Genomic DNA, 25,117 nt, shown 5'->3' with positions numbered 1-25,117 from the left:
TGTTTGAAGTCTCAGGGACAGCAAAGACTTCTCTCTGCCAGCACCTGGAGTCTCTGGAGAGACTCCTACTCTGCCCTGTGTTGACCACCTAGTTCTTGGGACCCTGAAAGGAGAAGCTGGCAGCCTAAGAGGAGCAAATCCACACACAGAGCGCCGTGCAGGGAAAAGTGACGAGACTCCAATCTGTGGCTGAAGAAACGACGCGCCGCCGGCTTCGCTGCTGAAAATCGACACTTGCCTGTAACGCGACCGAAGAATGGACGCACGGAGCTGGAGAAATGACTCGCAACATCGCTGGCAGAGGCTGGGAGATCACAACCCGCGCTGTGTGGTTTTCGGATCATCGTGCTGCTGGATTTCAGACGCAAATACCGCTGGGCATGTAAAAACAACGCAAAGCATGCCTAGACTCGAGAGTGCTGACCGGATCGACGCATCGCTCTCCTGCGGAGAGAAGAAACAACGCTCCCCGACCCGACGAAAGGCCTCGCTCGCTCTTTAAATCGACGCATCGCAAGCCCTTTTTGACGCACACTCGCCCGTGCGGGGTTATTTTTGACACACCCAAGGTACATTTTTACACTAACAGTGTTAGTGTGTGTTTAAAACTACATAAATACTTTTTGCTTTTTATTTGATAACTTGACTTGTGTATTGTGGATTTTTGTCATTTTGGTCTTGTTTTGTTTAGATAAATATTTCCAAACCTGTGTTGTGTAATTTTGTAGTGTTTTCATTAAGTTACTGTGTGTGTTGGTACAAATACTTTACACCTAGCACTCTGAAGTTAAGCCTACTGCTCTGCCAAGATAGCAAGGGGGTAAGCAGGGGTTAGCTGAGGGTGATTCTCTTATACCCTGACCAGACTGACGGTCCTTGCTTGAACAGGGGGTAACCTGACTGTCAACCAAAGACCCCATTTCTAACATATATGCAACCCAACTATAAGTCTATAGTATACAGTACAAAATGTAATGCCTTAAAGTGAAGTATCACTAGTGGACTGCAGCACCTAGTGTGCAATTCACTACAGTGACTGTATAAAACATGTCTTCATGCCCATCATGGAGCATTTTAAACACTGTAATTTGGTCGGTCAAAATAAACCGTTTTGACAGGTCAACACTTCTCTTTTCAATATTAAAATAAGTCACATTCATTCTGGCCTTGTTGCCCACAAGTCAGTATTTAAAAGTAGATCAAAATGTAACCTTATCATGTCCTTTCAGTGACTAGCACTGAAAAGCTATTTTCTCTGTGGCAGGCCGAGCTATCCTAAGTAGATTAAAATCCTAACACTGTATCTCAGGAATTACACCAGCTAGAAAAATGTTATTAACAATCCAATTCAAAGATTAAGTCGTTTGTTTTATAGATGTTAAGGGAATGTAACATTTAGAAAGTTACCTTTTCCCTTCCTGGAGGATAAAATTGCATGTGCTCTTCCATTCTACCAGGTAGTAATTAGCATTTTAATAGTTCTGAAAAAGGTGTGAAATTCCTCAGAGAAGTAACAATAGGCCAACAACCTCTCAGAATATGCAGGGCAGTGGGCTGTGAGCATCCTTTAACATTACAGTATCAAACCCCACTTGATTGCCAAAAACTGTTTGACATGTCTGCCCAGTTTATATATAACACTTTGTGGTGCATCTGAAAGGCAGAGAACATGATGCCAATATAATTTGTGTGTATCCACTCAGTTTTTTGTCACTCCAGCCATTTGCCTCTGGGTTTTACATACAACACTGTGGGTGCACTGAAAGTAGGAGAAACAGGATGCCAAATCAGTTCGTGGGTATTCATTGTATGGTAGCTAGAAAACCTTATTTTTGCTCTACAAGACTTCTGTCTCTGGGCTTATTTGGGGGAGGGGGTGGTACGGTGGCTGCCTCAAACTGTATTTTGGTGTTAGCTGTGAGAGGACATTAAGATTAGAACAGCAGACTCCCCATACAAACCCCCAGGCCTCAGAGTCCAAGCTTTGTGTCGTCAAAGAAGTTCACTAGCTTAAAAATGCCGAAAACGGGTAGGGTTGGCCCCAGGATGGCAGGACTCCCTGGGTAAGAATGTCCATCTCACTTATGTCAGGGCCCATCTCTCCCCCCAGAGGAGAACCATCCGTTAAACTCCTTTGCTCCAATGTAAGCTGTGCTGGTTTAGATGGCATCATGTTGTGCATGCTCCAAGCATTCATTCTACACACTTTCCATCTGCATGACTGAGATCTCACACAGTTTATACTTTCCGACCTGTGTGCTTTGCGTGTGTGTGTGTGTGTGTGTGTGTGTGGATGTGTGTGGATGTGTGTGTGTGGTATCTGCTGCAGTAAGTCTGATGCACAAACCTACTCCTGGAAGATACTGTGGGTTTCTCTGTGTGTTCTTTGCTTCCAAGGCAATGTCTCCTTTCCACCCGTTTTTACACGGTGCATGTTTTTATTGTTTTTGTTGCATGGCTGATTGTCCTTTCTGCATTTAGCTTTAGTGCTCCTGGAAGTTTTTCATGACAAAATCTTGTGCAGTCACAGTGATGGCAAAATCTAGCAATCCTGGAACTCCCTTTGGCTATCTTGGATTCCTGAAGCTATATAAGAAGGTTGTGCAGGGAGTAAGTCACTTGTTATTAGGGCGACGGAGAGGCTCCTGACGATCCTGTGAATTCTGTCAGGGGAACATTCGAGTGACTAAAAGAGTTCCAATCGTGCAAACAAGGCGTTTCCTTTGCTCTGTGAAGCAGTCTCTAGGAGATGTGCATTATCTCTGATCGACACCCGTGAGGTAAGATCACTTCAACTTACTTTCTCACCTAATGTCATGTATTATTCTAGTAAAAAGTGCTCCTGTTTTGCTTATGTCAAAGGGCAAATAACTGTAGAAAAACACTCCTACAGAACGATTCCCAGTTACCAGGGACACGTTAAAGAGCCAAGCTACTAGTTTCTCATAAACTGTGATTGCACCATAAACAATCTGCCAAACAAACTACCACTCGAGTACTCGAAAGTTAAGAGAACTTATGTTCTTTGACTGTCTATTGTGGGAGATAACTGTGTCAGACATTTTAGAAATAGACCTTTCAGAGACTGTTTTCAGTAAATAGTTATTTTCTCGGGTTTCTGAAACTGCCTACTCTTAAGTTAAAAGAAGTGATATTCTTTGACTGACTATTGTGGGAGATAACAGATTCAACTCATTCTTTTAGAGGCCGACTAGTTCCAGTAATGAATTAGCTTCTGGGGTTTCTGGAGCTGGCTACAAAAAGGTCATGAACCTAGAGAGCGGCATCATCTCATGAATGTTTAGAACTGCACTTTCCGTTACAGATCTCCTTCCTCTCAACTGGCCATCCCAACATTCGTAACATTTGAGTAGTAGTGTTAGTGCTGCCAGAAGGTGGGCATTCTTGATGGTACTGCTCCAGATAAACCTCATTGGTAACTCTGACATAGGAACTTGTAACTCCATTTATCAGGGTGTGCCCAGGAGTCATTCCCTCCCACTAGCTCATGACTGTCATAAATGTGACATATCTGGGCACCCACTGCAGAACACTCTTGGACCTGAGAAAGATTGATCCTGCTGTCTGCAACCTGAGAAAAGACCTGAGTGACTGGACTTCCTTTCTCTCGTACCCAGGACAAAAAGTTGACTTCAAGGGTCATAAGGCTGACCTCTTCTTCAAGCTATAGGAATACAAAAAGCTACAAGTGTCCTATCAAGCATTAGCTCATTGGCACAGGACCTGGACTAGCACCTGCTGTTGGCCTCAGTCTGACATCCTTTGAGCCTTTAAGAGCTTCCCCCAACATGGGGACTTGCTTTAGTGTAATCCTGGGGTGGTTTTTAACTTTAAGGACAAACTCGGATGGTAAAATCTTTGACCAAGATATACCTGATTGAGATATCCAACCTGCATTCCATCACAGCCAGCCTCAAATTTCACCTAGGTTTCAGTATACCACAACCATTGATTATCACTGACACTTTGTGCTTCTTGGAGCTATTCCTATTAAAACATGTTTTTAATTGTATACCTCCACGTCCTATTTTTGTCATTTTGGTGTAATTCTGTTTATTCAGTTTTACTAACTCAGGTTAGGATTTTTATTGCTTTGCATTTTGCCTTTATTACTGTTTTGGTACTAAATAAATACTTTACACACTGCCCTAATTTAATTGGGTCTGCTGTTTGACATAGCAACCGGGGGCTGAACTCGGGTTAATTTAGTGATTTTGAAGGTTCATCCTGACAAGGGTTGTAATTATTTCTTTAGAAGGATAGTGTGCATACCAAATCACATTTTTACAGATATTTATTAAGAGCTGACACAGCCCTCATCAACCCCAAAGGGCTGAAGCTAATAGCAGGAAAGCAGCGACAGTCTGGGAGTGGCTCAAGAGAAAGCTCTGCCAGGAGTAAGCATTGATTGCCCAAGGCAGTCCATGTATAAATAACCTTCAGCAGTCAAATATAAAGGGCGACAGGAGGCACATACACCAATGGCCCCAACCAGTAATGAGCTTCAAGACTAGCTAAAGCATTAATGATCATCAACAGAACCAACCAGTAATCAGAGGGAGGAACGCTTTCAGAGTAAGAGATATTGCTTTTAATTCTAACAGATTTATGTGCAGTTTCTTCTGAGTGTCGGATCATTTCCCTTGAATGCACATGACCTCCCCAGCTGTCCAGAGAAGAGTTCGTTGTTATTATGAAATCCAGCATTGAAGTTAGGAAGCTCAACCCCTGAGAGATATGACTGGTTTGAGACCACCATCGCAGGGTCTCCACCATCTTTGGTGAGATAGTGATTAAGTCTTCGAAGGACCCTTGAGACTGGATCCATTGCAGTTGCAATTTCTCTTGTAGTCGTCTCATTGTTAGTCTCGCCAGAAGGACCAAGTTGATTGATGAGGAAATCATTCCAAGAAGCATCTTGAATGTTCTCACTGAAACGGACTTTGAGATCGTGAAAGCCATGTTGGACAGCTTTTGGTGTCTTCCTATTGAAAGGTAAGCCTTGTTTTTTGCCTGTGTCGAGTTTTGCACCCCAAAAGACCATCTTGCGTGTTGGACGAGTAGATGATTTTTGGTGATCTTGGAGGCCTGCTGCAGGGATGGTGCTTTTATCAACCAATCGTCCAAATACGGGGAAATTTGAAAACCTTTGTTGCGGAGGGTAGCTGCCACAGACTCAAGGCACTTTGTGAAAATTCTTAGCGCTGACTTTAATCCGAACGGGAGAACCTTGAATTGATAATGGGTTCCGGATACGGTGAAGCAGAGGTATTTGCAATGCCTGGAGTGTATGGGGATGTGGAAATGGGCATCTTGGAGATCCAACAATGTCATGTAATCTCTACTGTTGAGAAGGTGAAGGATATCCGACAGGGTGATCATATGGAAGGATTATTTCCTCAGAAATTTGTTTAGCTGCCTGAGGTCTAGGATTGGCCTCCATTCTCCTGACTTCTTTCTTGAAAGAAAAAAATTAGAATAAAAACCCAGGCTTCTCTGATGAATAGGGACCTCTTCTATCGCACCCTGGAGAGCATTTGAAACACTTCTTGCTTTAGTAAGGGAAAATGAAGTGAATGCGATTTCACAGGAGAGTGGTTTGGTGGCTTCTGTACTAATTCTAGAGTATGACCGTGAGTCACTATATTTGTCTGAGGTGATTCTTTCCCAATTCTGTTGATAATTTAAGATGTTTGTGCCCACTGGATTGATTGTGGAAAGTATTGTTAACTGCTGCCGATGAGGATCACTGTTTATGGCTTCGATCCAAAGCTTGTGGGGTCTGTTTTCTTTTCCTACCTTGTCTGATGTAGGCTGCTGTAGGTGGCTGTCGATAAAACTGTTGATAAGCTGGTCTGTACAGACACTGTTGGAATTGTCTATGGTAGGTACCCCGAAACGACAAGAAACCTCGACCTCTGACTCCCAGAGAGGGCTGCTTCTTGTACTGTAGAGTACCCAGAGAATAAACAGTCTCTGTACCCGTCTTGATGGCTAGTAAACCGTCATCTATGTGTTTCCCAAAAAGGGTTTCGCCATCATAGGCCATGTCTAATATTCTTGATTGGACCTCAGGTCTGAAAGAGGTCCCCTTTAAGCATCCTTTGGACACCCGTGGAGGCTATGTCCAGAGCGCAGTCGATTATTTCTGCAGATGTGCACGCCCCATCCTGTAGTATCTTTTGGGCCTCAGGTTGTTTGTCTTCTGGGATAAGATCTATTGAAGCATTCATGTCAGACCACAATGGACGGTCACAGTGACCTAAAATAGCCAGGGTGTTGGCTGCATGCACAGTAATGGCTGACATCGATGAAAACCTCTTGTCCAGACGTCTGCCCCCCTTATTTGGTGGGGCTGAAATGGGAGTAGATGGGTTCTCAGACCGTCTTTGGGCAGCCTGAGATATGACAGAATCTGGTTTTCGGTTCCCTGAAACAGGCTGGAGAGTCGTCCGTAGCCTTGTACTTTTTGTCCAGGTTAGATGGCACTGGGGGGACTGTGACTGGATTTTTCATAATCTTTAAACCTTCACTCCTGATTAAATCTACGATGAGGATTGCCCTCACTGATTTTCTTGCCTGCTCCTTAAAATCATGGAGGAAACATTCTGAAAGCGAGACAGATGTTGGTAAGTGGAAACGTGTACCGGCTCTATCCATTAGATTATGAAAACCTCCTATATACTCCGGAGGAGAACCTGATGGATGAGAAGGTGGCGTGATGGTTTAGGGGCTAAATAGTCATCCCATTCATCGTTAGGATGTTGAGGAGTAAGAATATCTCCTTATTCTCTTTCATCTTCTGAGATGTCCCTCCGGGACGCCGGTGTGAACCTAAGTGTTGGGGGAGGCATATTCCTTGGTGTAGCCGGGGAGGAAGGTTGTTGTGGCTGCTCCTCAGCTGCAACTCGAAATCTCCTCTTATAGTCTTGGAGCATGGACTGTAAGTCCTGAATTAAAGACATTGGTACTGTGTCTCTCGGATGATGCTGCAATGGCTCGTAGTAACGCCTTTGATGCGGATAATAGGATTGATGTTGTTCGTACTCATCATCATCCTCTTGGTATTTTATGTGTAACTATGATGGGCTGTCTGCGTCCCCAAAAGGCCCTTTATCCTCAGACTCTTCCCAGTCTAGTAAGTGGCTAGGTCATAATGTTGTTACTGTACTAGGGGATGTATCTGCCGATGTAAGCAGACCTGGAAAGTTAGAAAGTGTTGTGATCTTGACTGTTGCTTGAAGGTCAGGGGATCTAGCAAAGATGGGGACAACATTGTCTTGATTGGTAGAAGTTAGTGCCATCATCGATGATGGCATTGACGACGCTGGTGTTTATGGCGTTTATGAGGATGGTCTCGTCGGTGGGGCTACCGTCGATGGTCTTGTCGATGTCGCCGTCGAGTTAACCGCTTCCATCGACTATGCCGTGTCAACAAAGCCTTTGCAGACTTATGCTTTTCTGAAGTTGTCTTTGTCGATGATTGAGTCATTGGCAGTGCAGGATATATCGTCGACGGCTCCATCGATTAATGTTTTTTCTCCCTTGCCCATGCTGATGAGACTGGAGCTTTCAGAACAGACGTCCAGGTTGTCAGAGTAGACTAAGGTCTCATCGACAAGACGGTGGCGACGGTAACTGTGGTAGTCATCGTCCTTTTTAGATGTTGATGGCTCTGAGGAAGGAGACGGTGACAGAGCTCTTTCTTGCAACACGGAGAGGATAGCTGGGAGGAGGCTGACCCTGATAAGGTTTTGGAAGGGTCTTTATGGTGTGCTTTGTGGTGTTTCCTGCCTTCCTCAGATTGCCCTGGGTCAGAAGACCTAGAGCTTTTATGAGGCTTTGGATCAAAGTCACTCTCCTCACCTGAAGTACAAGATTTTGCCTGTAACCATATTAGAAGTCTTCCTTCTCTCTCTCAGTTTTAGCAGAGAAGGTGCAGCATATTTCGCAGTTTTTCACCTGATGTTTGGGATACAGGCAGTACAGACAATCTTTATGTGGGTCATCCACATGGAGCCTTTTCTTGCCACAGGTCTTACAAGGGCAAAAAAGGACTTTCTTGAAAGTATCAGACATTTTCTGAGACAGAAAGTGGTTCTGACAGGAAAAAACAAAGCATTCCCTTTTGGGAATATTCAAAAGGGTGCTGGCGCCTGATTGGTCATAGGGAAAGTTTGGTTCTTTTTTCAAAAGGACATGGATAGCCTATATGTTTAAGTCTGCTAGCATTATAGCCTATGGATATTCTTACTTACTGCTTTTCTAAGATACCGTTGGACTCCCACTTCGATAATGAGGATGAGTCAAGCATGTGAATTTATGAAAGATCCAATACTTAATAAGTTGCAAACTTTCTCCAGATGCTCCCTTCATGACATAGTCTCAGCCACTCAGCTGAGCTGATCATCTAGAGGCAAAAACACAATAATACGAGGCTGGCGGTCCCACCACAGCGGAGCCAGCGGTAAGACCACCACATTACGAGTTGTGAGGCTTGGCAAACGCCAAGCCTCCACAACTCTGCCTGGCCCACCGCACCGTCGCAGCGAGCACCTCCAATTCGGCAGGAGGGCCCCAGCCTTCTGTCCGGATTACGATGCTGCAAAACATCAGGCTTTCCATGGCGGTCACCCCGCCAGGAAAACCCTAGCGGTCATGCACCCATGCATATACGGATGTTAAAACCGTGTGTTTGCATGCAACAGTAGAGCAAGGGGCTAAGTCTAAGGCACATAGAGTGAGAAACACAGTCAAGCTCAGTAAGACAATTCATACGTTTTCCGAGATTTCACAACAATGCAGCTTAATGAGGGACTGGGGTAACCCAAACTAAATAATGGGGTTAGGGTGACCCACCATACATGTGGCTGTAAATTACATCCTGATTGGCAGCATATGCCAGTATAGGACAGGGGGAAATCTAAGCCAGAGAGTGTGAAAACATGCCAGGCTACTATTTTTCCACAAACAATGTAAGGCTTTGTGATGTTGCAAGGAAATTCCTAGAATGCATTATTCTAACATGAGATGATTGACTCTTGACAGGATTGTAAATTCAAAACAGCAAGGAATACAAGTTATGACTAAACTCCTGTTGTGCATTAATCACCATAAATGTTTAAGGCCATAATTCAAACCGTAATTTTAATTTTTTTTTTTTTTTGGACAGTAAAAAATATAAATGGAAAAATGTAGGCACTCATGTACTACCCAACAACCATTGACTTAAATTTTAAAATGGGCTAAAGCTGTTTAACCCCCTACAGATTGCAAACAGTGGGAAATGGGGACAGAAGTCAAGTTGAACTGATATAATTGAAGTGTGATCTCCTTTAAATACTGGAGTTAACGAAGAAGACTATAGAATTAGAAAGAAAAAATATTTCTATACTCACCAAATTCATATTGATCAATGACTTAAGTATCAAGGAAAGCTACTGTGGTGCACCAGTACCTAATACCTAAGATACACTGCAGATATCAGTAGAGCGTATGAGGCAGATAAGGCAGAAGATCAAAAAAGTGCTGCACAAATATTGAAAAGTATGGATCGTAATCTGAAAGAAGGAAGAACCTAAAACTGGAATCATTTAAATAGGGGTGGGAGAAAGAAGCCTAAAAGAGAAACATACAGAAATATCAGGCACAGTCTCATGGATATGTAATTATAAAAATTTTAATCAACAAAGATTATATATTGGGCAGAAACAGAAGTAAAGTAACTTTGAAAGAAAGTGAAAATGCATGAAACTATTTTAGCAGTAGATTAGAGAAGGGCAGGTTATTCATCAGAATACGAAGGCTAGATTTTTCCCATGTCCTTCATCCTGGAAACATTTTGATATATGCATTTTGCCAGTTTTTCTTTTAATGTCAATCTATGGAGGAAAGGAACTTGAAACACTGTTTCTGCACAATTAATAATCTTCATTTAGGAAACTTCTCTTTCTGCCTCAATCAAGATTAACATTTCACTAGCACCAAGGGCCACAAGGTCTCAATTGGTTAATAATGGGAAGAGACTCTACCAGTGACATTTTCTCTATTGTACTATCCCTACAGCAACTGATCTTTCATACATCGGCAAACATTTCACCTCAATAAGCCAACTTGCAAGCTGTAGAGAAGTTCCACCAATGGAACCTCCACTGGGTTTAAATCTTTTTCTCTATATAAGAGGAATGTTCATAATCAAAATATAAACCTCCATTTATGTCAATAGTGTGAACTATACCTACAAAATGAAGTTTCTACAGACCAATATGCAATTAATTGCACATGCACAAAGGGTATAAAGGATGTTTTGATGGTAAATAGCACTCCAGTGCAAACGAAAACTGATCTGAACCAAACATTTATTAAAGTTGAACTTAGGAGGGTAATGTTTTCTTCATCACTAAGCAATATATGTATACGTTTCTACACTTTTACAAGTCAATCCTTTGCTGATTATTCGTAGCCATAACTGAACATTTAACTGAATATTAACAAAGAAGTTTCCTTTTAACCATTCATTTGTAAAATCTAATCATATTAAACTAGAAATGGCCAAGGGGGTCACATTGAAGATGTGTGCCCAAAAAAAAACAAAAAAACAAAAAAAAGTTGTCCACTGGAAATTCATTGTTCTTTATGTGCTCTTAGAGAATTTGCGAAATTAGAAAGAACAATGACCTTGGAACCAAAACTACATGAGATGCTTATGCACGTGAATAGACAGAGTTCAATAGAATGTTTAGGGAGCGTTGGGAGGATAATGCAAGGATTAAGATTCTCAAACATTACAATAAACATGATGGCATAAATTACAATAGTCCTGCAAGTCACCACTAGGTCACCGAGAAAGAATATATCATCCAGTTTATTCATGGGTCAAAAGATCAGTCACTTGAAATTTCGTGTAGTAACTAGGGTTTTTTCTTTCCTTTCAAAGATCTTATTCTTGGAAGAGGGACCGGCTTGTCTTTAGTGTGAATCTCTGCTCCTTTGTGCACTGAGCCGTCTTGTGTCTTACAGATTTTGCTTGGGAGTGCAGCTTTAAGGAAAGAGACTTTTGTACCTTTAGAAGGCTGAGTCAGGACAGATTTATTTGCATCAAAAAAAGGTGTGAAGTTAGCATTTGAACAGATGTTCTCTTTCTCAGACTGGTATGTCGTTTCTTGCGAAAGAAATGGAGGTATTTCAGAAGATGGAACAGGAGCTCGCCTTTTCTTTTCATGTTCATCCGCAAGCACAAACTTCTGGGCATGCATTTGTCGTGAACTGTCAAACATGGCGGTCCACGGGGGATTGGTGACCTCCTTCGAGCAAGTCAAAAACTGGCCATCCGTTTCCTCATTTTTCTTGTATATGATGTCAGCTAAACTCTCAAATTTCATTGGTGATCCAATGCCTAAATAGAAACAGAAATACAGAATTAAAATTGTATATCTTATCCCACTAACTGTTCCATTTTCACAGAAAGTCATTAGTACATTGCAGCGTATCTTCTGTTGGGGAGAGCCAATACCACCCTGTTGAATTAGTCCCTTTCTTGGTTAGGGTTATTCACTCTGTTCTGTAAGGTGCAAGTAGAATTATTCTGCCCGCAGTTAGCAGCGAGGTAGAGATGTCCTTGTAATGGTGGTAGAACGAAAAGGCTTAATATGTTACACAAGGCTTCACAAAGCAGTTAGGAAAAAATATTGAACATAATCTGCTGATACGATGAACAAAATATGTACATAAAGGAAATCTAAAACAAAAAAAATATTTCTAGAAGCTAATGGCGGCAAAACATAGCAGTCAGATTCCATATGGAGTCAATTAAACACAAGTAACCCAGCTCCTAAGAAGACTGACTGTGTTAAATGCAATACTTTATGCATTCAATACTTGGGCAAGTAGAACTCATCCAAATATTTGTTATTAAATGGGGTAATTGTAAAACCAGTTGTTTACAGCATTCACAAATGAAAAAAAGTGTGCCATCAAGCGTCCTTCGTAAGAGAATTGTCAGCCCTGGTAATACCATAAGACGGTCTTCAAAGGCATTCATTCCTATGCCTGAAAAAAGTATGTACAAAAGAAAGTATTAGCACGATAAGACTCCGAGTCAGCTGGGCAGGAATGAGTCAAACGTATTTTCTGAATAAGTCTTTCTACGAAAAAAAGTTCATTTGACCACCTAGTGGAACCTAACTGATTACGAACTGGGCACGTTCTTCTCATTTCAGCGTGCTGGTCACATCAGCTGAGGCTTGAAAATCTCACAAGCTGAGCAGGAGCAGTGGGAGTCTTATATGGTTTGGGACAGGAGTCGCAGTTGTCATCTACACCCGTACCTGTGTAAAAGTGGATTTTGAAACAATTTCAAGACTGAAGTGTTTTTCTGAGAAATATTTAAAGTACCTTTTAAGTGCAGACGATTTATATGGATCAGCTAACGCTTTTATTTTATTAACATTTTTGTCACTCCCCCTTTGCAAGAAACAGTCAAAATAACACTGGCTCTACCTGCCCTCTATGATCTTGGTGCTGGGGGCAACCAAGCGATCAGTCTTAATTTACCCCCCCCCCACCCCCCCAAAAAAAAAAAAAGCCGTGTAAACTGTCCCTTATGTGAATATGGTTAGAAGGAGCATTACCTTTTTGTCTCGGTCTCACCTAAATCTGGTGGCCACATGCCTTTAACAAAAACCAGTGAGCCCTTCAAAGATTAACAATGGCAGAAGCTGTTGCAGTCCTGCACTCACTAATTGGTTACCGAGCTGTACCTGCTCCAAATTATCATTTGCCTCTGAAGAAGGCTGCCACAAATAATAGAAGGAGACGGTAACTGTCATCTGCCAAAGTTAGAAACAACGAGCTTACTCTTTGAATAAGATGTGGATGTTCTCTTTTGCTGAAAAATCTGCTTGATCCACCTTATCCACCACATTTACATCCGGAATTCTGTATTATACATATTACTAAACGAGTACAGTGAAAACATGCCTTTAAATCACAGTGGATTTCACAAGCTAACATAATTTTTGTAGTGGTTATGTTTGGAAACTGTTGCCTTCCTTCTGGACCCTCATCATGCAATGATCTGGATATTAAAGGTGGCCGACATTCAGAGTTTGCTCTATCAATTTCAGAAGCCCTAAGCAAAGCTTCTGAATGGTACGATACAATAGAATTTGAATACGTTTTCTTCATATTCCTGTTGAGAGGAGGATAATTCCCCTTGGACATAGGTATTTTCTAGAAAATGTCTTAACTACCTTTCTTCAGAAAAGTACAAAAAGGAATGGCGTTCTAGATACTGAACAGCACTTTGAGTTAGGGCGGTCATTAGGTTTTAAGCAATCTCCAGTGCGTGCGTGCATGGAATGAAGGATGCCACAACTAATGGCTGTGAAATTCTTCTGTAGTCTTGGGATGCTGGGTACGTAGTGACCTCCTATTGTTACACTTGTGGGTAACATTTAATAAGATGGACCATACCGCCTAATTTAGAAGTGATACTTTTGGCTTGGCGTGGGACATACGGTGTTCAGGTTTATAGTCCTTCCAATCATTGATGTCAGTCAATTCAATGCCCTTTCAGTTCAAGACACTGAGTTGAGGAGTATAGCAGCATCCTTAAGAAAAATAACCTACAGAGGCAGATGTTCCGTTCTAGAGCAAACAACGAAGGAGGGAGAAAATCAACAACTGTCAACTGGCTAGCAGTTTCTTCCTCATTTGGTTGTTAGTGAAGTACCTACGTAAGATTGAAGTATCCTAAGGCTCAACCTTTTTCCACATCCATTTAACACATTACTACTGACAGTGATCATCACACAGCACAATTTGGATTTCTGAAGGTATGCAGAGGATACACAACTTTTTACTCAGCTGGGTACTTTTGGGGTGTTAAAGAAGTCTTTTGCATGAAATCAACAGCAATTCATTGTTGGATGCTCCTTAACAGTAGCACCAAGGGTCTCTATTTGGAAGCAGCAACTAAAGATCTTCAGCTTTTTAATTGGCTAATAGTGTTCTGAATATTTCCCTGGAGTTTTGCAGAAGGTATAAATGCAGAAGTATGATTGGACTCAAGCCTGTCTTTTAGGAGGCAGATATTTAAGGTGAATAAATCTAAAAACCACCACCTTCGTGTCTCAGAACAAGACTTTCCACCAGCTGGGTCAACACCAAAGACCAATCTGAGCACTTATTGTGCCCAGGTTGAACTAAGCCATTATTGTATGGCAGGCTGCCTTTTTATGGCCCTGGGTGGCTCTAGTGTATTCAGAACAAGGGTACTCAGACCATCTTCAGATTCTCAAGGCCAAAGCACATCATGCTGGTTTTAAAGCAAATCCACAAAGATTTACAACATTCAGTAGGAAAGGCAGTCTTTGGAGGAAACAATGTAATCCATTTCTTGCATTTTGCTAGGTTTATATATCAACTTCATTTCTGCCGTCTAGCTTTATCATTAGCGCTCCAGATTTAAAGAGGCCTACAGCACTGCATACACAATCAATCCATATCAGGTTCGTAACCGACTCAAAGACTAAAATGTCCATCAAAACCTTTGGAATATGTGAGGTTCTGCAAATCACTAAGCTGTATATATGCAGTACATAAAGCCCTTACTAAATAAAATCTGAAAGCAAATGCCAGTTCCTCTTGGAGACAACTGGTGGAAACATTTTTACCAACTATTCATATGGTCTTTCAAAATATCCTTTTAGACAGAGATAAAGGAGTTCTTATCATTCAATGTTGTAATCATCAGACTATAATGCCATACACACCTGGGTTTGGAGACTGCTATACTGACCCTCCCTCAATCCCAGAGTTCAGCTTCCTGTCTAAAGCATCAAAACAGATTAGCGTAGGTAAGGTTGTTGAAGAAGCAAATTGCCCCAAATGTGCAAACAGTGTTCTGAACAGAGGACAGGCCTCAGTCAAGTAGACAGGGAAACGGAGCTGAAATGCATAATGAATAGCCAGTTTTATCAACAAAGTGATATTTTTGAAGGACTCTGATATTCACGTTCAGAAAGAGTTTTTTTTTTGGGGGGGGGGGGGGGGGGGGGGGGGGGGGAGGTTACTTTCGGGTGATTAGCCAGCATCCCCCAGAGGGAAAATGGGTATTGAGGCAGGGAAGTCACTGGATATCGACATCACTATGGAAAGTGGAAAATATCCTGAAAATGGGTATGCCATACTGTGTTTGACAACAGGACACAGGGGAGAGTGGAGCCTTGTTCTAGGTCCAGTAGATTGGTAGTAATAGGAAGAGGTACCTGTGCAGTATAAGAACAGGCTAAGGTAGGCTAGTTTAAACTCCTAAAATGTAGTAGAGGTCAGTTTAGTGAAACCAGAACCATTCTTGCCTTAAAAATATGTCTATCTTTCTACTCCAGGATAAAAAACAGTCTTCTTAACGAGGTTTAAGGCTGACTAATGCTTCAGAGGGCACTCCAAGAGCAACTTGGCTTGGTACCTCTACAATCTGGATTATAATTTTGGGGAAAGTGGTTGTAGGCGAGGGGCGACTACGCACCTCATTGAACAGTCACAACCCTTGTTAGGGTGGACCATCAAAGTCACTTAGTTAACCAGAGCTCAATCCCTGGTAGCTATGGCACAGAGCAGACACATTTAGAGGTAATGTGTTAAGTACAAATGTAGTACTAAAACAATAATAAACTTGAAATGCAAAACAAAAATCCCAAAACGAATTAAAAACTGAGCAACATTTCATTAAAAAATGACAGAAAATGAACTCAATTCAATAAAGAAACCGGAGATATTAATTGTTAAAGTCTTAAGTGGAAATAGCTCCAAGAAGCAAAAGTGCCAATGAGAATCAATGCAGTAGAACAGGAGATAGGCGCAATTTGATGTTGACTGCAAAGGAGTGTGGGTTGTATACACCAACCAGGTTCCTCCTGGTCAAAGATTTTACCTTCTGACTTTAGTCCTTAAAGTCACAATCCATCAAAGAAATACACTTCTAAAGCCCCTCAGGTTCTCAGTGGAGGCACTAAGACTCTCATGGCTTTAGGCAAAGGCCACAGCAGAGTCCAGTCCAGGTCCACCAGTCAGCTGGGCTGTTGCAGTAAAAAAAAAAAAAAGGCCTCTTGAAGCTTGTTGTGTTCTTGTAACTTTAACAGTAAGGCAACATTATGGCCCTTGGAGTCCATGTTTTGTCCCAAGTACAAGAGAGAACAGGCTCTGTCCTTTCAGGGGTCTTCTTAGGTAGAAGACAGCCGATTCAGTCCTTTTCTGATCTTCCTCATGTCCAGGAGTGTTCTGAAGTTGGTGCCTGAAGGTGTCATATTCATGCCTGCATGAGACAGTGAGAGTGGGAACGAAACAAGGGCACACCCTAACCAATGAAGGAAAACGTTCCTGGAGCCAACCCAACCCAAAAGTCTTCAGCCACACTTAACGTGTGCTCTGAGGGCTGTGGGTGTGTGGCGAGTATACTTTGGTAATCCTGGGGTCCTCCCACATCTAGCTAAAAAATCCAGTTTGGGACAGTCACTGTACCCACAATAATCCCAGAGACAGAAGTTTGGTGAACCAGCTAGTGGATACAAAAGGATCATTTTACATCCTGTTCTCTCTCTGAAATGAACCCCAAGTGTTAAATGTAGAACCCCCAGCAGGCCTGTTAAGAAGGATTCAAGCAGTATTAACACTAATGTCAAGATGCTAACAGTCGCACCCTGCATATTCTGTTCAGAGAGGTAATATCTGCCCATTCAGGTCAGCCTATCGCTTCCTGCTGGGAGGAATTTCATACCCATTTAAATGATAATTACTGGGTGGCCGAAAAGGGAGAACAAATGCAAATTAAAATCGGCTTTAGGCATGGAAAAGCTAACTTTCAAAAAGTGCCTTTTCCTTAATATTTATCAAGGATCCTATCCCACCACTAATTGGATCTTTAATAACTATTAAAATTAGTGGTTTAATTACTTCAGTAGCAGTTTCCTAATCAAAATTGGCATTGTTAAATGTGATGTAATCCAGTGTTTTCCTACGGAGCACAGAGCCTTTCCACAGTGAAAATAGCTTTTGGGGCATTTTCACTGTAAGGACGTTTACCATTAACTAAATTACATCAAATCACAAGAACCATGTGAAGTAAACATGATGGGGAACTAGAGGCTATATTGCCTCAAAGATGAGCTGGTGTCCAAATAGAACCTGTTCCACTCACAAAAAAAAAAAAAGCCATCAGTGATTTTAGTATCAATTTATAATTGACCACATTTTGTAAATTTTCATACTATTCAGCCTATTCCTAGACCCACACAAAAGTGTAAAAGGATGTCTTCGCACACCACCAGGGGTCATGCTTCACCATAGGTCATCCCTGTGCTCTCTCCATCAAACTGGGTTTTTATAGAGTGGGCCTACACCCTGTAATCAAGGAGGAACTTACCAATAAGTCAGGATCCGTGAATGATACCATTAAAAAACAAGGTGGTAACTCAGTCAGGCTTTTTAATATATAGGGTACCACTTGGTATTAAAAACGAGGTGTGGGGTAAAGAGGGATTAGTAGCCCAGCCCGATTAAACCATCAACATGTTTCTGCCTAGTGCAGGGGTGTGGAATTCCTATAGCCAGACGCCCAGCACATATCGTTTGGGGTCAAAGACAACAGGTTTTCATGTTTATTTTGTCCTTTGGACACGTAGGCCCAGCCCCCTGCAGCACAAACTCTTTGGCTGATAGTTTAAAATACCACATTATGGATCAGAGAACAACATTGTCTGCAGTTGAGGTAATATTTGTGTCCATATGTTAATGCTGTTAAAACTTGTATTTATGGTTCATTAATGCAAAGCCTTTATTATTAGTGTGAATGCTCTGAGGAAAAGTTGTAACCTCTGACTACACTACTGAGAGTGGTTTCATTATAAAAATGTGAACACACGCTTGCAAAGTTTAATAATTTGAAGCTACGTATGATGTTCCCAGAATGCTCTATGTTTATGCGCAAATATTTGAAGCAGATTGAAAGGAAGTTTGACATTTTGCTTTCGAATAAAATGTTCAAAAAATGTAATTAGGAAAAAAAATGTTTTGCTAAATTACTGTGCAATTTTAAGTATAATTTTTTTGAAGCATCATCCAGTAAAATGTGTTGATGCATGCTAATATATTCATAATGGAAATTCAGGGTAACCATTTTCATCAAGATTATGTGAAACATGAAAACAAACAAGTAGTGACAAAGCCAATAGGTCCAACACTAGAGGCCAGCCTTTAGGTTTTGTCAATGCATATCTTGGTTTGACATAGCTTTTGTAAAACTTTATTGTTGTGGGAGCTGCCAGGCCCGCGCCATTATAACAAACATTAGAAAAAGGATAAAAAAAGGTTTTAGTCTCAAAAAGCACGTACTGCTTCTTAGTCCTTGGCACCAAACAAAACTACTTTGTGTGCAGATATGCTCCTTTTGATAAAGAGCAGAAAGCTGTCACTCACAGTAAAGCCAGCCGGATTATGGCATATGGACAAAAACAAAAGGTCATGGTTGACGTCAGACAGAATTAGGTGCCCAATTCTTAAAGAAAGTCACAAGGAGTGCATCTGTGGTATATGTCCTTGCATTAGTGCAGGTTTATGGCTTTCATGAGTTCACAAGAATTTACAGAAGTAGGCCAGTAAATCGTACTCCTAGAAAATATTTGTGAACTGCATTTCAGCACAAGCAAATACACATGCGTAGATCTGCTCATGTGATCATCTGTTGAGTGTTTACTAGTTCACTTTCCTCCAAACTTTTTCCAAACCCTGGAAGAAGTTTTACTTCTGCTCTTGCCAGGAGTACATTTCTAACCTTTCTCAGTATGGGATAAAATCAGAGAAGAGCTGGTGAAAACTTCTAAAACATAGAAGTTAATACACACTCAAAAGGACATTACATCCCTGAAACCATCGCTCACCGCTAACTCCAGCACGTTATCTGTGGACAGAATGCAAAAGAGGGAAATTGCTAGTATTCAAACCGTACTGTAGTATAAGTGCTGGCATAAACAGAGAGCCTATTGTCAGAGCTCCTATAGAATGAAATTGCTGCCACAATTTGTTGCCATGCTAATTGGCACCAAAGGGACAAGTGTTTTTTTTAAACAGGACAAGCAGATTTAGGAGACAGCCTGTCATATGGACAAGTAGATATTTTGTTAAATTCCACACCCCTGTCGGTGTTACTGCATCAGAGAGGTTGAGCAAACACCCATTTGAGGGTTGTTGGAAAATGGGTTATTGGTAAGGGCAGGTAAGTACCTACACTTAGCAATAGGCCACCAACCTCCACTTAGGTCCAGTTAGGTCTCAGTAAATTAAACCCAGCTCAACCCTTGGTAGCTTGGCAATGAGCGACAAGGATTAACTTAGGAGACAGAGTGTAAAGCATTCAAGTATCACAAAACAGTAAATAAAACACAGGTAACAGTTTAAAAATCCAAAACCAATTTATAAAAATAGATTATATTTTTATCTTTAAAATGACACAAAAACGAATAAAATCGGATAAGGGGAACCGGAGAAATGAATTTTTAAATAATTATTGTTTTCTAGTGCCTAGAAACAAAAAGCGCCAATCTGGTCATCTGGTCGCACCTCGACCGGGGCAAATTCAAAGTTTAAGGCCAACCGCGATAGAGCCCGGTTTACCTTTGGACTTAGTTGTTTTTCATAAGATTTTCTTCAGCAGGACGAACCTGCCAGTCCAATCCGACCTCCTGGAACCCTTCCTCGGATACGCGTCGCAGGAGCCCTCAGTGGAGATTTTTACCTTCGGACTTATTTGTTTTTTTCGAGGTGAAAATCCTTCGACCGGAGCAAACCTGGATCTTGATTCGACGTCCTTGGAGCCCTCCTCGGATACGCTGGCTGGGAGGTCCCGGTCAACTTCCTACGTTCAGACTTAGTCTCTTTTATGGAGATTTTCTTCACCAAGACGAACCTGCAAGTCAGGATGGGTCACGGTTGAGACAAGCCGGCTAGAGTTGCCGCGGCGGGTCGGTTCCTCTATGGATCTTTTTTTCCAAAAGTTCTCCAAAGTTCTGGATCTTCTTCCAGATGTTCCTTTAAGGTTCTTTTGGGGTCCACAGCTCACCCCAGGGTTCCAGAAGCTCTGAGATGATCCTTGGGGGGTGTGGACTACAACTCCCAGAATGCACCTGGCGCAAACTCCTTTTTGGCCACTGGACAGTGGTCAGCTAGTTGGTTTCTACAGGAGTTGGTGCAGGGGACTCTGGTTAGCAATTTTTCATCTGTAGCAAACAGGGAGCCCCTCCTTAAACCAGTTGAAGCCAGGCAAAGTCCTTCTTGTGGTGAGGCCCAAGTGTGCAAGCTGGTGCAGTCCTTCTGAGTGCAGGGTACAGGTGCAGGCCAGGGATCCAGCAGGGCAGTCTTTCTTCTTCTGTAGTTCTTCCTGGTAGGGATCTAGTAGGGAACTGAGGTGTGGGTGAAGGTCTGCCAGTTTTATCCCTGGTCCTGGTTCTCCAATCAGGTGCAGGGTCCTTCCCCCTGCGATGACCACTTCCTGGGAAGTGTGGCAAAAATCAATCCCAGGGAGCAACATTCCTCAAAAATCCATCATGGCTGAAAGTGCTTTTTGGAGGTTACATCTGGCTGAGCCCACCCACTGGTGTAGCTAAAAATCCTAAACACACCCCTCTCATGCCCTCTCCTAATCTAATCAAGGGGGCACCTAATTGTCTGGGTTTGCAGGATGTGGGGTGTTGCTGGGTTGCTCCAAATGTCCTTCTCTGTAGACCAGTTTGGCAGCCCTCCCCCTTCCTGCCTCACCATCTGCTGAAGGGAGATCTCCTCACAAAGACACATCTCTGTGTGAAGCCAGGCCACTTCACACCTCATCAAGGCAGCCTGGCTAGGCTGCCAGAGGCTGGCCAATCAGAGCACAGCAGCAAAAACACTGCAGGGCTGAAGCTGGCAACTTTTCAGGTAAAGTTTAAAACTCTTTACCTGAACAAGTTCTATTAAATCCCACAAATGGAAGTTGTGGGATTTATTATAACAATTAATGTGATACCAAACATCTGGTATCTGTTACTTAAGGGGACTTTTAAAATTAAAATAAAGTCTCCCCATTCTAGCCTATTAAGGCCATTCACTACAATGAGGGAAAACAAATTTGGCTGTTTTTACCTCACCAGGGATTATAAAACTATTTTTATAAGGCCCCTGCTTATAGTTACATGGCACTCAGCCCTAGGGGCAATTAGGGCACACCTTAGGGGTGACATATGTAAAAATAAGGTAGTTTAAGACTTTGGAACTACTTTTAATTCCAAAGTCGAATTTGCATTTAACTTTAATTTAAAAGAAGCCAGCAAGGCAGACCTGCTTTTAAAATGGCACTGGGCACCTCAGCAGTGCTCCTATGGGGACACTACCTATGCTGGGGTCCCTAAACCTCCATGCCCTACCATATACTAGTGACTTATAGGTAGGTTGACTTAGCCAGTTATAATTAGCCTAATTTGAATACTGATTTTACACAGAGCGCAGGCCCTGGGACTAGTTAGCAGTACCCAGGGCACCATCAGAGTCAGGAAAACACCAGCAAAAAAGTGGAAAATGGGGGCAAAATGTTAGGGGGCCTCTGCAATCAGCCCTGTTCTCTCACAAGGGTTCTGTGTTTTGTGATATTTCAGCAATACCCAGCCACAGAGAATGTCCGGAGGCATATTATGTAATGGGTGCATTGTACCCAATTGCGCCGAGGCGCACCTCTAAGCAGGTCCTCTAAGTACAAACAGGGACTCTGTGCCCTATTCCAATTAATGCCCTTGCCCCAGGACAGCTGCACACTCTAGTCTGTCCCGGGAGCAAGCACATTCAGTGAAATACGGAGCAGATGCTTACAAGTTGCTTTGTGATTGAGAGTGCGACAGCCACCTGCACTTTAAAGAGAGGGGATAGCGATCCCCTGAAATGAGGGGCAGATGGCTAGTCAGGGAGGGAGGTGGGGTCCAGTCCCTCACAAGTGTAGGGGCCACATGGCTAAGACAGTTTTATCACTATTTAATAATTGCATTCGTATTAGCCCTATCCACCAATCCTGGTGGGGAAGTTAAATGCTGAAGTTTTTAAAAAACGGTTTTGTTAATGTCATAGCTGCCAAGTTTCCCAGGTCCGTGCATGATGTACTGTCCCAGTCCAGGTTGTTTAATTTGAATTATGGGACTTTTAGTTCTTTTTTATAATGCTATAAAATAATCTACAGGTCCCAGAATTCAAAGAAAAAAGCAGCACATCATGCATGGACCTGGGAAACTTGACAAGGCTGTACTGTGTGAAGGTGATATTGTTTTATTCCAATTCTATTCCTATTGTACTGCAAATGAAACTGACCATATAAAATGAATTTGAAGTCAATCATTACTTAATTTAAATAACTGAAAGGGTTATATTTTTCAGGAGTAACAGCGTGGGCATTTCTTTTCTGGGGTGACCAATAAAGAAAGAAAGGGTGGCTGCAGTAAAACAGTATCTATTTAGAAGCATTATTTCATGAAGTCCTCTCTACAAGGGCCATATTTATGGTGAAATGAGTAAAGCCTTTCTATGGGCTTGTCATTCATGCTTTTTTACACCCCTTGCGTTAGCTGGACTCTTGCTCTAGGCAAGACTCCTGGTTTAAGGATGACAGTACTTATGTTTGTAAGCGACTTTGCCAGTCCTACAACAAGCCGCAACTGTTGTCCCAACCAATAACAATATGTAATAACAAAGTATGAGATATGTCCTAATACCCTAGCACAGTGAGCCTAACCTCTAACCTAAAAGAGAGCTAGTATGTTAAACCTAACCTCCCAATGCCATGTCCATGAGAAGAGCCCCCCCCCCCCCCCAACCCTCGTTACCTTGGAATGAGGTCTCTAGCTCAGACTCCATAGGGACACAAAGAATGGGTCAGTGTCAAGGCGACGTGCAGCATCGATAGCAGCGATGGCATCTGGTCGGAATCACTCTGACTAACTGTCTAAGTGAGGTGCATTTATACAGATCTACTTGGACCCCTGACAATAGATAAGAAATGCTTGGGACGGTAATTATATAAAACATTCCCTTGAAAGCGTGAAGAGGAAAAGTACTTAATGTGAAGACCTACAGTTTGTTTATCTTTGTCGCTTGATACTGACGCCTTAGCGCAGTGGTACTGATAATGCAAACTAAACATGGGCCTAACTAAGAACAAGGCAGCCATCTTAAAAAAAAATCAATAAATAAATGCGCTAAAACAGGGCAAGCTAAGTAGGGTAAAAGTCACTAGGTGACGGGGGCACGAGTCTGCAAGCCAAAGGCTAAGCTAACTCCTGTATCCCATTAAAACAAACTAGGATTCACTACACCCTCCCCATTGCCGTAACAAGTATGACGCCATACCTCGACACCGAAGGTGAATTAATCCAAATGCTAAAAATGCTCTGGACGAAAAGCATAAAAAATAGATTTAAAAAAACAATCACATCTAAGAACATGTTAAAATCAATAGCTAAAAAACGTACAAAGAGATATAATGTCGACCATGACAAGCACAGCAGGCCAAAGTAAGGGCAATAAATGTACACTTTGGTGTAATAAGCCAATCATCAAATTGCTTAACAATAGTCATGATCTTGAAGAGCATCTTCGAAGCCATTGAATGCAAATGATCTCAGGAAAGAGGCCACATCGTCAGATGTTAGATCGATCACAGGATAGGCAGACGGATCCACCGAGCAGTAGTGTGTAGTAGTCTCTTGTGCAGGTCCACCTGCAGGAGTGGCATTCTCCATGGAGCAAAGAGCCAAATCGGTCAACAAGGATGGCTCAGAAGTGGCCTCACGAATCAGCCTTAGTCTCAAGGGGCACGACCGTGAATGAACCCTCATCAGGGATATCAGCAGTTCTTGGTCCACAGGAGGCACTGGCATAACAGCAAGACACACTGTGGGCAGAAGTTCGAAGAGGCACCATACACAGCGGATGACTGGTTGCACGCACTATGGGGGTGGTCGGAATGACAATGACCAATCTTGCTCCAATTCCTCCAGCAAGGACCGAAGACCAGAACCATGCGTTCATGGGACAGTTGAGCTGGTGGCAGCAGCTCCATTGCTCTGCGTAGCTGGAAAGACACAACCACTGCAAATCAGAACAAATAGCAGCAGCATTCCACCAATCAATGCCAAAATTATAGGAAAGCTGCCAAACACACTTGAAAGGAGTGAATGGATGGCCGATGGGATGACTCCTAAAACAGTCTGGAAGACTAACACAAATCCAGACCCAACAGCCTTAAAGAAGTGAAAAATCAGAGTAGTGCTCTAGGCGTTGAAAATTCTGGATACCAGCTCTATAGCTGCTTGGGGAAGTAGGTATTTAATAGGGATTGTATCTCAGCTGATGATCTAGAAATCTGGGGAGCATACATCTCTCTAGCTGATGTCAACACAATTTGTTTTTGAAACAGTAGTGCCTTTAGTCTGCTCAGCTTGTCATAATTTACATTAACAGTATCAATGTGGGGCCACATTTCTGATACTTTTATCTCTCGTGTGGGGTGGAATAAAACCTGTCCACAAGACTGAAATTGCGTAGGTAATTCCTGGATGCATATCGCAACAGCTTTGGTCACTCAGCACCACATAACTTCCATTCAAAAGTACATGAAATACCGGTTGAATCAAAGGGACGGAAGTACCCTTCAGAAAACAGGCCAAGTTTGCAATCCCCGAATTGCAAAGGCTGTGAAGGGACACCTCCTTGCAGATCACTGAATGACTACCAGTAGTCTTGCATTCGCTTCAGCTTAGAAAGACCTCTGTTTCGCCGTTCAGACATTTGTATTCAAAGGGCAACTCCCACTCTTCTTTAATATAGCTATCGCCTAGATGCTTGTACCTGCCCACAGCAAGATGCTTCAGGCATTTCGAAAAACAAAAAGTGGAAATGGGCAGATTAATGATGCCATGTAAGAGCCATACTGTTGAAGGACTCTCTGCAACTGTGAAAGGCAACTATTCTAACTTCTCTATATGAAGCATGGTGAAACATGCTTCCCTTTTAGCCATTGTCTGCTGTTCCC

At 42.3% G+C, this 25,117-nt stretch overlaps 1 protein-coding gene across 2 annotated transcripts in view; it reads right to left on the bottom strand.

Moving 5' to 3' along the window:
* Nucleotides 1–10,361: 10,361 nt before the first annotated feature.
* Nucleotides 10,362–25,117, bottom strand: part of RTKN2 (rhotekin 2) — a 266,886-nt gene continuing 252,130 nt past the window's right edge. The window contains exon 12 of one of the 2 annotated variants that reach the window (XM_069240910.1): nucleotides 10,362–11,416. In XM_069240910.1, the coding sequence (XP_069097011.1) occupies nucleotides 10,932–11,416 (485 nt within the window). In that variant the 3' untranslated portion in view covers nucleotides 10,362–10,931. Of the gene's footprint in view, nucleotides 11,417–12,237; nucleotides 12,348–25,117 lie in introns of those variants that run through there. The other variant, XM_069240911.1, reaches the window with a different exon arrangement.

This window comes from Pleurodeles waltl, chromosome 6 (genome assembly GCF_031143425.1).
Source record: "Pleurodeles waltl isolate 20211129_DDA chromosome 6, aPleWal1.hap1.20221129, whole genome shotgun sequence".
Lineage (NCBI taxonomy): Eukaryota > Metazoa > Chordata > Amphibia > Caudata > Salamandridae > Pleurodeles > Pleurodeles waltl.
The sequence above is the reverse complement of the archived record's forward strand: the minus strand, read 5'-3'. Positions and strand labels throughout refer to the sequence as shown.